Genomic DNA, 14,029 nt, shown 5'->3' on the forward strand with positions numbered 1-14,029 from the left:
TATATATATATTAAGATATCTCCAGGATTAAATGTGCAGGTAAACTTCTTTACAATGACACATGGGGGATCTTCACTTGTCTGGCTCACCCAAGATTAAAGTGGCAGATGATGTAATATAAGTTTCACATCCCTGATATAAAGGAAGTCACCGATTCTCTCAGCCTCATCTACTCAAACAAGTCAGACTGGGTGGCAAAAGCACAGTGCCATTTAAGTTTAAGCTTAAAAACAATCAGTAAAATTTTAAAATCACTCAAACAGGAAGCTGATTTAGCAAAGCCAGGATTGGCGGGTGATTGTGATGCTTTGTGCTAAAACCAATAGGAAGCCACCTTATTTCTGTAACCAAGCCCAAGAAAGTATCAGGTAAACAGAGGGCAGATACATGCTGCTGTCTCTGTTTACTGCTGGGATTTAAGGACTAGAGTTACTCATCGTATTAACACTTTAAAGAGCATTTAAGAGAAAGAACAGCAAAATAAATTTCGAGGTGGGAAAAATACTGAAAAATTAGTATGAAAATATCGTGATCTCAAACGGCATCACGATTCGTCTCTGTAAAACAGTGGTCCCTCGTTTATCGCGGTAGTTACATTCTAAAAATAACCCGCGATACGTGAAATCTGCGAGGTAGCCAACTTTATTTTTTACAATTATTATAGATGTTTTAAGGGTGTAAACCCCTCACTAAACACTTTATACACTTTTCTCAGACAGGCACGAACATTTTCACACTTTTCTCTCTTGTTTAAACACTCAAAGTTCAAACCTTTGCAGAAAAACAAAACACATTTTGGCAACATTAATTGGAAGATGTAGAACAGGAAATTCTCATAGTTTTGAAGACTGAGTTTAAGAAGCCTGTTGAGGATGTCAGCAAATGATTTGAGGGTACACAGTAAAAAACAACAAAAAAAAACATCGAGCACAATTATTTAACCTTTATTGAGTCGACTGTTACCTTTTTTACTTTTTGTTATTAGTTAGAACTAAAGACGTAAAATTGAAGCAAGATCCTCACCTTATATCATATATCATCTAATATCATACACTCTGGATGAACTACACATGCAGTGGTGCATTCTGTTTTTAATATATTTTTGGCCTTTTAAACCTTTACTTTGATAGGACAATGGAGAGGAGACAGATCAGAGGGAAGTAAACCCTTTGATAACTGTTCCTCGTTACTTCTCCCTCAATAAGTAATTTAACTTTAAGGTCATCCAATGGAGGCATTTGTGAGCCCAGAAATTCATTACATTTGTGTGTCATAGAAATGCTTTTTCCCAGGAAATGGTGTGGCATGGTTGTTTGTTTTTGTTTTCTTAACATTATAGACTTAGATTTTATTGTGAATGTCCATTCCTGAAGTATTTGCCGATTGAGAACCAGAGCAGACCAGCAGGCCGTAGAGAAACGCGCTGTTTTCAGGGGTAGTTGGACAGTTTGTAGCACAGTTTTCTCACTGGTGATGATCTTTGTTTGCACTTCTAAACTACCAAGTATGGCATAAAGAGCAGGTGTAAATGTGGTGCCATAACGCCTTTAAACCGAAATGTGACTAAAAACCATAATTAATGACATAAGAGCATTTTATAATATCTCTCATAGATAAAGGAAGCAGGAGCACTGATAAAGTTTTCCACTTTATCGTGTTTTTGTTTTTAAAATACCATGGCTGTGTAAGAGTTAAACATCCTTCTGGATCGCCTTGGTGTTGCCTTGATGCGAGCGCTGTCCTCACATTTTAAAATGTTTAATTGGGCTTTTGTGTATAACACTTCATAAATAAATTTGCCTCAATTTGTCTTGACATAAGGTTTTTAAGTGGCTGGTGGAAGCTGACAGACTAATAGACAAAACAAAGTGAGAACAGACTAATTGCTGACATTGTTTTTGAAAGTCAATAATCTGAAGCTAAACTAACAACTCCCCGTCTACACGCCGTTTCCCACCCACACCCGTCTCTATTAGCCCTCCTCGCACTGCACACGCTGCTTGACTATCTCCCCCTGTTTCAAGCAGTGGAACATGTTTGCTCTAATTGTCGACTTTATTACACGTTTCGCCGTCTTATTAACGTTGCTGCGACGTCAATCTTAGCCCGAGTCGGTTTCTTTTCCACTCGGCTTGGCATATTTGGGGGGCTTGGTAATAAAGCATTTCTGCATGCTGTTTTTGATAGCGGGAGAAGCGAGCGTGTGCCTTTCTAACACATGTTCGCTTTGAAAACAATAGCGTTTTTTTGCATTTTGCATAATCTGAATATATTTTCTGGCTCGAGGTTTTGCTGAAAGTCAAGTTAATTGCCTCCTTTTTGTCTCTCTCATGAGTGAGGGAGTGAATGAATGAGTGTGTGCGCCTCTGTATGTGTGTGTGTGTGTATTTTCAGAGGGCTTCATGCAAACAAATCACAATGTAGCTAACATATCAACTTCTACCAGATTTATCTCATGGCCTGTCAGTTGGTGTGTTCACTTACAGTGCTGTAGTTTTGTGTGCATGTATGTTTTTGATCACAATAATCACAGAGCCGCTCTGAAATCTTGAAACGACTGCCTAATAAAAGGTTGAGAGCATATCTAAGTGACTGGTAGAGTCTGACAGAATAATAGACGAGATTTGAAGAGGCAGCAGACTAATTGCTGCCATTGCCTGTAATTTAAAATTAAACAATCAGCTCTGTTTCTATGTGTGCTTTTGGTTTGTTTTAGCTTTTGTGCACCAGCTGTTATTGCAGTCTGAACTCTCTTTGCGCGTCTCTTTGAGCCGCATGTGTTTGTCAGTTGGGTTATCCATCTCTCCACATGTCTTGCCTTGTAAATAAAATCATCAGCTCACTAGGCTATGATTGCATTTCTTTCCTTACTTCACGGTTAGTTTTATTAATTGCATGATTTGTGTGTTGAAGCAGTTTTGACCGAAAATATGTCCCTTTGTTTACCTTGTTTGGCGATGCCATGAACTGCAAATTAAGAGTTGACACAGAAATAGAAACAACCGTTGATGGTCTTTGTCTTCCTGAGTCAGTAGGCAATACTTGACCAAGCTAAACGCTGACTTTCCCGGTGTCTGACAGAATAATGCAGAGGAGTTGAGAGCTGAGAGGCTGCGCAGAGCCACGGAGAGGTTGCGAAACCCAGTTGTCTTCAACAAGGACTCTGCAGTCAGGAAAACACAGCTCAAGTCCTTCAGCCAGTATGTGGAGAGCAGACCAGGTGGGGGAACGTTACAGCACAAGCACACAAACACAATGTATGCACTGTTTACCCAAGGAGGTATGTTTGCATACGGAGACACTTGATTCACACACAGCAATTAACTGTTGAGGACGTCCACAGACATTTTGAGGAGCAGTAACTCGACTCCTCAAAAGACTACAAGGATTCACTTGTTCAGAGTAACGTTCGAAAGCAGGCTTGTTTATAGCTGTGGGGGTTTCTCAGTAACTATAAGATATTTTGATGCATAATGTAACTGAGTCATCTGTAAAATGTTAGAAAATATCTTATAAAGAAAGTATAGAAAGAAAGTATAAAGAAAGTAAGATGACTACTATATACAATATAATATGTAATACAGATAATACTTAATTCAGCTCAAATGACTGACTAAGAGGAAGATTTGAGGCTTTTCTAAGCAGGTTACATACACCTGTCATGATGTGTTCACACCAATCATGAAGATCCATGTAGCTGTGTTGTTGTTTTTTTTGTAAACCCACAAATACTGGATCACTGGATTATTTTGACCAGTGACTCATGTAAAGCTAAAAATATAAAGACTGAAATGACATTAGGTGGATTTCTCACCTGTTAGTGTATGTGACTTCATTGTTCCAGAGATGAAAAGACAGAAGTCTGTTCCTGAGGATCAGAAGAAGGCTGAGGAGGACAGAGGTTCACCCATAGAGGTTGATGTTCGCAGACCGTTTGAAGAGGAGGTTTGTTCATATTTTCTGTAGTGTATACAGTTTTGTCCCATTTGCAACACCAAACTAGTGTGTGAGTGTGATAGTAGCACAGGTCTTTCTCCAGAAAAGAAAGACCTTGGGGGTCAGATGTGAAGTGGTTGATTGCCCCCCCCCCCCATTTCCTGTATGTCACCTTACTAGTTTAAGTTGCCTCCCCACTTTAACCTTGTCCACTCCTATACCCTCACACACACACTACTGTCGTCTCTTTAACTCACACACATCTAAGTATTGATTTATTAGGCTGCCATTTTAATTATAACAATGGTAGATATCAGCTCTGTCTTTGCACAGAAGTGTGCCTTCACGTCCTTCAAGTGTTCGCACACATTTCACACTGTATTCCAGGCAGTGTGCACAAAGAATGTGTTTATAAGAATGTTATTATGTGTGTGCGTATGTGTGTGCGTGCCACCAGAGACCACGGGGTGAATCTCTTCCCAAGCAGCCCTCTCCTACCCTCGACCCTGCACCCTCCACCCCAGTCCCATCCACATAGACACACAAACGCACACACAGCACCCTCCTCCCAGCGCCTGGGCCCCAGGGTTAATGGGTGTTCAACCTTTCCATTATCCCGATCAGCCAAGAATTACCTGCTGAATGATGTTTGCATTAATATAATATATATGGTAATTTCCCTCCTCTTAATTACGGCTGGGCCGAGCGCGGCAAGGGGAGTGGGCTGATCATGTGTAAAATTGATTTGCCAAGGAAAAATATGGTGATAGAGCGAGAGCGCGCACAGAAGAGGAGGAGGGAAAGGCTGTTGGGAATCAGCACACACACACACACACACACTTGCACAATCACACGTGTGCAGAGCCGCACAGATGCACACACTCGCATGCTGGAAGGAGTAGAGGAAAAAGTGCTGGCCTGGGTGGAATGGAAAAAAGAAAAAAACTTTCTCTCCTGCTCTCTAGTTCTACTTCCCATTAAGAAAAATGAAGTGCATCAGCAGTAAAATAGAGATATTTTTTCGGATGCATCCTCAGTAGTGAATTTGAATAAACATTTTTTCCTCACTCAGAGGAGTTTCTCTGAAGAATAGCAAACAGCCTGGAGACAGAGGTGAAGAGAGGTCAGAAATGGAGTGTGTATTAAGTGTCTGGTTATAGAGCGAGGTGTGTGTGTGTAAAATAATCATCTTAACCAGTTTATTTAGTGTGGAGTAAATAAACTGGATATGCAGACATCCTAAAGCAAAAGTACATTGACTTCAAAGTGCTGAAGGCTAAATGGTGGTTTTAATGACTTGCACAGTTTTGGAAGTTTAACAAAGCCTCTGCCCCCCACTGATGCTCATAGGATAACTCAGGATAACTACTTAATCTTGTTTATGAAAATAACTGACCTCATCGTACATTACACCAGGCTTACACACTTATATCGTCCAGTATTTAAATTCAAATCAATAACATAACAAACAGTTATTAGGAAAAGCTCAGTGTTTAGTTTAGTGTTAAAATAACCAATGATACAGTGATAGAATCTTTGATCACAGTACTATAATCTGGATTTTGGAGATTTTCTCTTAACGTGTGGTTAATGAGCATTTAGTGTGAGCAAAACATAAATACATAACATATCTTCAGAACTTTTGTGAACTGGAGCCTATCCCAGTCATTGGGCTGAAGCAGGGTACAGCCTGAGCAGGTTGCCAGTCTGTCACAGGGCTAAGGCATACGGTTCTTCGTGCTCACAGTCCACCTCACCCTATGGCCATTTTAGAATCAGCAGTTAGCCTAACAGCCATGTCTGTGGTCTGTGGGAGGAAGCTAGAGTGCCTGGAAAGAACCCACACAGACACAAGGAGAACATGCAACCTCCACACAGAAAGGCCTTAGCCAGCTGGTAGAGTGGAGCTCTGTTGCTGTGATGCAGTAGTGTTAACTATCTACAGATTAATGCCTGCTACTGATTTTGGGAAAGCCCCATCTTGTTTGCAAATCTGCTGATGTCAACAGGGCCAACACTGGCTGATAAATTGTTGCATGAAAAGCGAACAAAATACTGGCACTCTTTAAGAAGTGAGCAAGACGTTTAGTGATGAGTGAGTGCCTGTTTTCTGTTTCCTTGTTAACTCTTCATTGACATTGTTAAGATGAGTGTTGTTAAGATGTAGCTTATCAGGTCCCCCCCCCCCCCAAACAGGATATTTAATGGACCACACATAAATAAACTGATAAGCAATAAGTTTAGAGAAAGAAATTTTGTGGCCTTATTCTGAGTTTTTTCAATGTGCTTTATTATCAAAGTAGAATAAGTTGGCTTACTTTATGATTAGCACACCTAATATACATAACTAATGTTTACTGAAGAAAACTTCAAAGTGTTTAGTGTTAAAATAAAATAATACAGTGGAATGTGGTTAATAAAAGGCTATAAAGTGGGTTTGTAGATGTAGAACTCACAAATGTGGATTAAAGCTCTTTGTCTAATATAGCTATACTTCCTTCTTCTAACTATTCTCTCTCTGTCTCTCTTTCTCTCTCTGTCTCTGTCTCTATCTCCCTCTCTCTCTCTCTCGGTTGACAGAAGGCGTTCAAAGACACCAGTCAGTATGTGGTTGGGGAGCTGTCTGCACTGGAGAGCGAGCAGAGGCACATAGACGCCCGAGCAGCTCGCGTGGAGAAGAGGCTGCGCTATCTCATGGACACAGGTACCCCAAGCCCAATTACACTGGAAAAACTGTTTTGGCAAATTGAGCGTACACACGCAAACACACATCCATGTACGCCCAGGGTGTGTGTGTGTTTGTGTGAGAGAGAATCTTTGAAGCCCCCCCCTCCCTCATCGCCCTCCCTCCTTCGTCACCCTCCCTCCTGGTTGAATGTTGCACGACGGAGCGCTGGGTGTATATGAAAGGAGGGGATGGGTGGGGGGTGAGGGATGAGGAGGAGGTGGAGAAGGGAGGGGAAGGGTGGGTTGGGAGGGAGGAGGTGGGGGAGTGTGTCTCGGGGATGGGAGAAGAAGGGAGACCTCTCTGGGCTGGGGTGATAAGGGAGCCCTTCATGGGGGAAACGATAACTGGGTGCGATAGCGGAGCCCCAGCCGAAGTCTCCGCTGCAGCCGTTTGCCAGCCGCGGCCCCAGCCAGCCAGCCAGCATCCACACTATTGAACAGTGCGCTCAGCCATGCACGGCTACACACATACACCCTCCTTCCCCTAGTACATATCTGGCCTTCATTGATATGCTGTATAAGGAAAGACGGGGGTGAGTTAAAGGGAGGAGAGAGGGAGAGGCAAAGAAATGGCAAAAAAAAAACATGAGGTAACACAACATGAGCACTGACACAGTTCACAAATCCACGACAGACACACACAAATGCTTACACACCCGCGAAAAAAAGCGCAAAAAAAAGCAATCTGGTTTGGCGTACAGAGCCGGATTCGGAAGGTTTTTATTTAAGATTTGGCTGGGGGTAAAGCCTTGTTAAGACATGAGACAGTGTGCTGAGCCAAAAGAGGGGCCTTGGCTCCGTCGAGTCCCTAACTGAAATTGGAGAATAGCATCCTATTTGTGATACTAAACCATCCCATTCCTCACCCAAGAATGCTGCTGGGGGGGGAAATGGTTCCAAGAAGTGTAAAATTTTGATGTCTGTGAATGTTGTGAGAGTGTAGGTACAGTATTTGCTGTAGTAATTTAGAAGCAGCTCTCATGCTCTTTCTGATATATCAGCGTCTAACTTGGTGGATTTAGCCCCCGAAATCCTAAAAAGGCAACACAGGGGAGGATAGAAGAAGGGGTTTTTAGAAAGGAAACTGGGGCGGTGGGATTTGCGCTCACCTTCCCCATCCCATTTGGATCCTGATATGGCGGATATCTCTCCTCTGTTTGTTGTTGTCGTTTTCCTCCTTTTCGCCTCCCTCCCTGCCTCTGTGCCCTCTCCCTCTGTCGGAGCGCATGCCATTGTGTCAATCTGAAGGGCTGGTTTTTTTGGGGGGGGTTTTCCCCTCCTTCTTCTTCACCCACTGTTAAAGCGGCAACTAGCCAGCAAGACGCCAGGTTATTTACTTTCAAACACCTTCAGCCATAAAGATTTTTCTTTATATAAATATATATACCCGCGGTCCCCTCCTGAAAATGTGATTCACTAGAAAAGGAAGAGGGCGACGACAGGAAGGCGAGGACAAAATAATAAAAGGATATCACGAAGAGAAATTCACCTTGGTCGCTTTTCATCTCCTCCTAACATGAGTGTGGAATGAAATCGAAAAAATGTGGTCTCCACAAGTCGATACACTATCAGGATATATAAGGGTGATATGGTACGTTTTATATACTATAAAACTGACCTTTAAGCGTCACATTTGGTCGCTGATCAAAGATGTGTTAGGATATTTATATATTCATGATGAAGTAGTCATTATGTAAGGCAGATCCGTACAACACTGGCAATATGTCGCATCAAATGAGGGAAAGTTTCTCACTTCCTGAAAGTGTATTTCTGTTTTCATATCTCATTTTGCAGCACTCATCTGATAGGTTATGGATTGAACCTTTGGGCAAAGTCTGGAGTCTTCAGGCTGAAACTCACCCATGACAGGTGGTCACTAAAGTAACCTTTATCACTTCAGCAACTCAGGTCACCTTTCTATATGCCGTCAGAGATGAGAGAGATTTTCTTTTCTCAGGACCCAGAATATCAGAAGTTGTGCCTGATTGGCTGTAAGCAGTATATCTACTATTGATCCGTCACATCTGACTGGTGCTTTAGTAGGGATCATAGAAAGACTTTTTAGTAGCTACTAACCAAACGCTAATATTTTTGGTTTAAATATCATTTGCTTTGCCAGCCTTACTTTGGCAGGTAGCCATCCTTTAATTTTTACCCAGTGTGGACTTGCTTGCGTGCATCCGCTTAGGAGAAAATTTATTAGTCATAACTTGCTCATAATGGGTGGGACACCTTTTTCCTTCGCAACCATGTTAGGGAGAGTGTCCACCAAAGTGTTTTATTCATTGCAGGTAGTTGTTCAATGAGCACACTCAGTGTATGCACACCGGTGTGTTTATTGGTCAAATTATTTTGTCTCGTGTTTCTCCTAATAACTGGTTCTGAAATCTGCCTCCGTTGTGCGTCAGCCTCACCCTGTGCACGTGCCCATGTGGTTTACACTACACTGGCACTGCACAGACATACATACCAAGTGTCATCACACGCAACAGGCATCTCTACTTTAATTTAACAACCTTGTTTTGTGACGTTGTGGTGCTGATTTGGCACACTCGTGATCTGCTGTTAAAAACTAAAATTTTGGTGAAGGAAGTCGACTGAGCAGGTAGCCTTCTTTTTTGATAACACTCTGCTTCACAAATAACCAACACTACTCTTCTCCGAGTGAAGCTGTCATCACCTTCAGAACTCTTTTTTTCAAAAAACAAAACAAAAACACAAAGAAATAAAAACCTCATACACACACTCCACTGTCAGCTTTAATTTCAGATATCCTAATCCAGAGTAAAATGATGTTTATGGAACATGAAGAGATGTGAGCCAGCAGCCAAGCTTTGCCACAGTCTTTCAGTGTTTTAATTGAGCTTAAGTTCAGTTGTGATCTCAGCAAAAGATTAGACAAACTACACAAATGAAGATTTTTAACAGAAGGGCAACTCGGGTCAGAACGCAGAAGAAGAGGTGCACTGACGGATCATCACAAAGATGAGTAGTTTTCAGACTTGTACTGCAGCCTAAAACTTTTTGGGACTTGCAGACATGTTGCAGCTCCTACTCCAAAACTATTATTCCAGTTAGGAGTGTGTTGAATCAGACTGTTTCCTGCTGTCTGATAAATTTGTTGAAAATATTCCAACCCGATTCTTTTGAAATTTCATGTGTTTCATGTGTAAAAACAAACCCTGTGGCTGAAAGAAAACAGCAGACTCCCATGTTAAAATTCAGTTCAGCTCAGTGTAAGTTACCACAAGGGTTGCCTCAAGGTGCTTTATGTTGTAAGGTAAAAACAGACTGGTAAAATGTGTTTTTACTGTGTGGGGATACCTGTAGGGACTGCTTTGATTGACTGGTGTCCCGACGCAGGCAGCTGTACCTCTGCTAACTGAAGTCCCTGTACTGGTCCTCACCACTATGTTTGTGCTGCTGATGCCTTTTGAAGCATTTCATTGGTACAATCTGAATAATAATATGGCTTGCTGTGTGTTCCGAGACATTTTTGCCTGATTTCTAGGATTTTGTTTGTCGGTTTGTTAGCACTAATCATCAGATGTGTGCCTGTGCACTGCACTTGTACAGTTTTTGGATGTAGCTTGCTAATCAACCTTAGCATTAGCACATAACTTCACTCCTTGGGTATGTGAATTTTTTACCTCAAAAATAAACAACCTAAACCCAACACTGACATCATTGTGATCATTGTTGTGATCGTTGCTGTCATGCTGATAAATAGCACTGACGCTATGCTTTGGTGTCACCTTCCCATTTTTATAACCTTATGTGCAGTCAGGCTAGAGATGGAGGAGCAGAAAGACTCCGTGATGGCAGAGAAGGAGAGTTGGACATTCTGAAAACGCTCTCTGATCATTGTTTCCTATTACAACCTCTTCTTTTCCCATTGCAGTGCCAAAGCTGCGTTTTTGTTGTGATAGGCAGTCTGTGGTGAAAAACCTGCCGTGAACCTACCCCCCCCCCCTCTAAGCTACTGTTTATAGGACAGGAGAGCTTTAGCTTGGAATATGGTCTGAAGCCGTGCACAAATAGACTTGATTGACTCAGAGTTAGCCATCAGTTAAATAATGCATATGTGCGTAGCTTATACGCAGACCAGCAAGCAGTTAGTTCAGACTCTCAGTAGACTCTTTGAGCGGGGATGTGCAGAGTAATCAGAGCAGTGAATCTGATCATATGATTCAGACCTCTCAAGGTAAGTTTGGGTGAGCTCAGTGTGCAGTGGTGCTCTGGTAACGCTGAGCGCTGCAGGAGTGACGGGCAGATGTGAACAGACAGACCGACTGACCCATGACTGATTGTTCATCTCTCTGCTCCAGCAGCAGAAAGCCTGGGAACATCCTCTGTGCTCTGCTGGTCCACAGTATGCCTTTCTTTGATATCACATGCTTTTGCTTTGTCATTCTCTCTCCCCTTTTATTTTCGAGATTCTCTTTTTCTGTCTGTAAAGAGTTTGTTCTTCTTTTCCACCAGGAATTTGGTTACCTAAAAATTAAAAGACCTATCTTATCATGTGTTTTTGATAGACGTTCTCACTCTGGGTGTCTTTACATTTTCTCTATTCCTTTTTTATCCCTGTGAATCTGTTTCTCCAGTCAGCCCCCCCCCCCCCCCCAAAAAAAAAAAAAAAAAGAAATGCTCCCTTCTTTTCCACACACCTCCCCTCCTCCCCTAGGTTTGGGCACAATGCAGCTTTCTCCTGCATTTTCTATTACGCAGCGGCCCTCCCCAGATGAATCCAAAGTAATTGGGGTGGTTAATTTATTTACTCAGAGGCAGTTCACAGCACATTAAATAATAGAGATAATTGAACAAGAATTGTCAAGTGTCTTCTGATATCAGACACATTACAGGAGGGAGTGTGCATAAAACTCCATTTCTATGCCCCCATTGTTTATGGTAATTAAGTACACAGATTTATTCCTTGGTTGCCTTCCAAGCTTATGGCAAGCACCATTGTTGTCTTCTATTAATATGTAATCAGTAAATAGTTTAATTTTCTAATCTGCGGTTGGAGAATTCACTTTCTAACAACTCTTAATTACTGCTGGGCTCTAATGAGTCTCGCCATGCCGACGCAGCCAGCCAATCAGAGGCCGGGCCCGGGTCGGGGGGGAATTTGAATTCCTGCGGCACCCCCCCTCGACTAATGAACTTGTTATTCTTGCACCACTGGGAGTACTGTCCTTCACACATGCAACATTAGGAGAACATTTCACCTCCTGCAGTAGACCAAATATTTATTGGAGCTTATTGATTTCTATTTGAACCGAAGCATATTCATTATTTATGATTTATGCATGGCTGTCTGTGTCATTTAACTTTTGTTAGGGTATCTGACCACCTTAGAAATGCAAAAGAGCTGGAACACACTGAAAAGCTTCGGTTTGTGATGGTTTCATTGTACGTGTTTAATTTCTGTGAAGATACCATTCATTGTTAGTGTGTTTCTTCTGGTGCATGTAACGCTCCTGACCTTGGCTTTGTTATTTTCTGAAGCTATTGTTGCACAGACAAAAACATATCAAATACTGCTTATTGAAAATTCAGCTTTAGGTGTGAAGAAGCATTCAAATGCATCATGTAGCCTTCGCAGAAAATCCCCTGGCCTCTTTTTGAATATATCTCAGCCACCCCCTACCTGGCCCCTGCACCTATTTACACACACCTCCCATTTCAAATAGCTATATAACCAGCAACAATGGATGCAATTATCCAAATAATGGCACTTAGCTGCACCGCAAAGCTGCCCCTCACCTACTGCGCATTTGATAAGAGATAAACAAGCAGAGAGAGGAGAGAATGAGTTTTAGCTCCCCCAGATTAACATACATTTAAAAATTGCACTCCAAGCCGATAAGATTGACACAGGGTTTTTATGGCGTGCGCTCCTTTAATCTGCCTTTGTGTCTGAGAGTCGACGAGAGGAGAATGGCACAAGGAAGGATTCCAGCAAGAGCTTAATGTACTTTACACATGCAGTATCCCCCTCGGTATCTGAGGAAGGGACAGCACGGACTGTCAATGCCGTCACATCGGAAAAGGCTGCTGGCCGCTTTGACTTGCCGTGTGATTGTGTGGAGGATTGCAGCTGCTTAAATGTCAACCTGTGGCTCTGAATCCCGTTTGTCCAAGTTTTATTCATCCATCTGTATTGTTTCACAAGCTTTTTCATCTACTTGTAAATCAGTTTTCAGCCTCTTAAAAGTATGAATGCCACCCTGTTAAAGAAATAATCTTTAGTTGGAATTTACCAATGATTGCATTTCAGATTAATTTCTCCTTTTTAAGCGACGTGTCCTTTTGCTTGTCATCCCACAGATGCTGTTGTAGCTGCATGTGTAGTTTATATTTCTTTAGCATCAAGTGAGCCGCCTTCTCACTCTCTTTCCCATGCCTGTCGACCTAATCCAGCATTGTGGCAGCATCAGCTTATAGTTTGACTAAAGATTTAAGCTGAGCTACGTGAGTGGCAGAGGGACTCTCGCAAGTACACGTGCACGTCAAGCTCTGCCTTTTCTTGTCGTGGCAACACAAACAGCATGTGCAGCTTTAAGTATATTATCAGGACCGGTTCTTTCACAAACGTATTGCTGAAGAAGCTTAACATTAATTATTGTAACTTTGGGCAGATTACATCCGTGCCCGCCTTGTAAGCGCAGGCAGACTCATCTTGACCTCCTATACGAGAGCTTAAAGACACAAGAATGGCATTTTACCAACTTTAATGGGATAACCAGTCTAATCTTTCAGCACTGAGAGAAGAAAAAGTGTTTAGAGTATAATACCCTCTACAGTTCACACACTCAAAGATGGAGGGAGAGGAGAGGGTTTAGTGTTGGCTTTAATCAGCGGTCACTTTGTTTTTCAGGTGCTGCTTTTCACGTTTTCCTCTGATTGCTTTTTTTTTTTTTCATTCTTAGATAGACATTCTCCACATTCACCTCTCCTCCTGAGCCTCCCAAAATAAACACAGGCTATGCTGAAAGCTTGTCCACTGTGTGAATTCTGATTGAGATAGTTGAACACAGAACGATTGCCACTATTGTTTATCCATAATCACAGACTCTGTTCGTAAGCTAAGCTCGTGGCAACTGAGATAGACACAGCCAAGAGAAGATGCGCTCCCTTCTTTTCAAAGCCCGTGGTCTTTTTCTTGTTGTTGTTGTTGTCAGCAGGACGAAAAAAAAACCACTCGCTTTCAATCGAATGGTTTTGTATTAGACCACGGTGGAATGTGTTTGTGGTCATCTTGAATTCACTTCAGGAGCAAATGCACCGTTCTTCCCTATGGGGCAAGAAAAGAAATCTAGGGATCACTCCTTTAAAACCCCATTGCCTTTTTCTTGCCTTTGAG

The 14,029-nt window shown here is 42.1% G+C and overlaps 1 protein-coding gene across 3 annotated transcripts in view; it reads left to right on the plus strand.

Annotated features, from left to right (window-relative positions):
- Window positions 1-14,029, plus strand: part of ehbp1 (EH domain binding protein 1) — a 157,243-nt gene that overhangs the window by 117,328 nt on the left and 25,886 nt on the right. For all 3 annotated transcript variants that reach the window (XM_013910985.1, XM_013910986.1, XM_013910984.1), the window contains 3 exons: window positions 3,082-3,220; window positions 3,845-3,945; window positions 6,517-6,640. In XM_013910985.1, the coding sequence (XP_013766439.1) occupies window positions 3,082-3,220; window positions 3,845-3,945; window positions 6,517-6,640 (364 nt within the window). The remainder of the gene's footprint in view (window positions 1-3,081; window positions 3,221-3,844; window positions 3,946-6,516; window positions 6,641-14,029) is intronic.

Source organism: Pundamilia nyererei, unplaced genomic scaffold, assembly GCF_000239375.1.
Source record: "Pundamilia nyererei isolate P.nyererei 1_Seehausen unplaced genomic scaffold, PunNye1.0 scaffold00054, whole genome shotgun sequence".
Classification (NCBI taxonomy): domain Eukaryota; kingdom Metazoa; phylum Chordata; class Actinopteri; order Cichliformes; family Cichlidae; genus Pundamilia; species Pundamilia nyererei.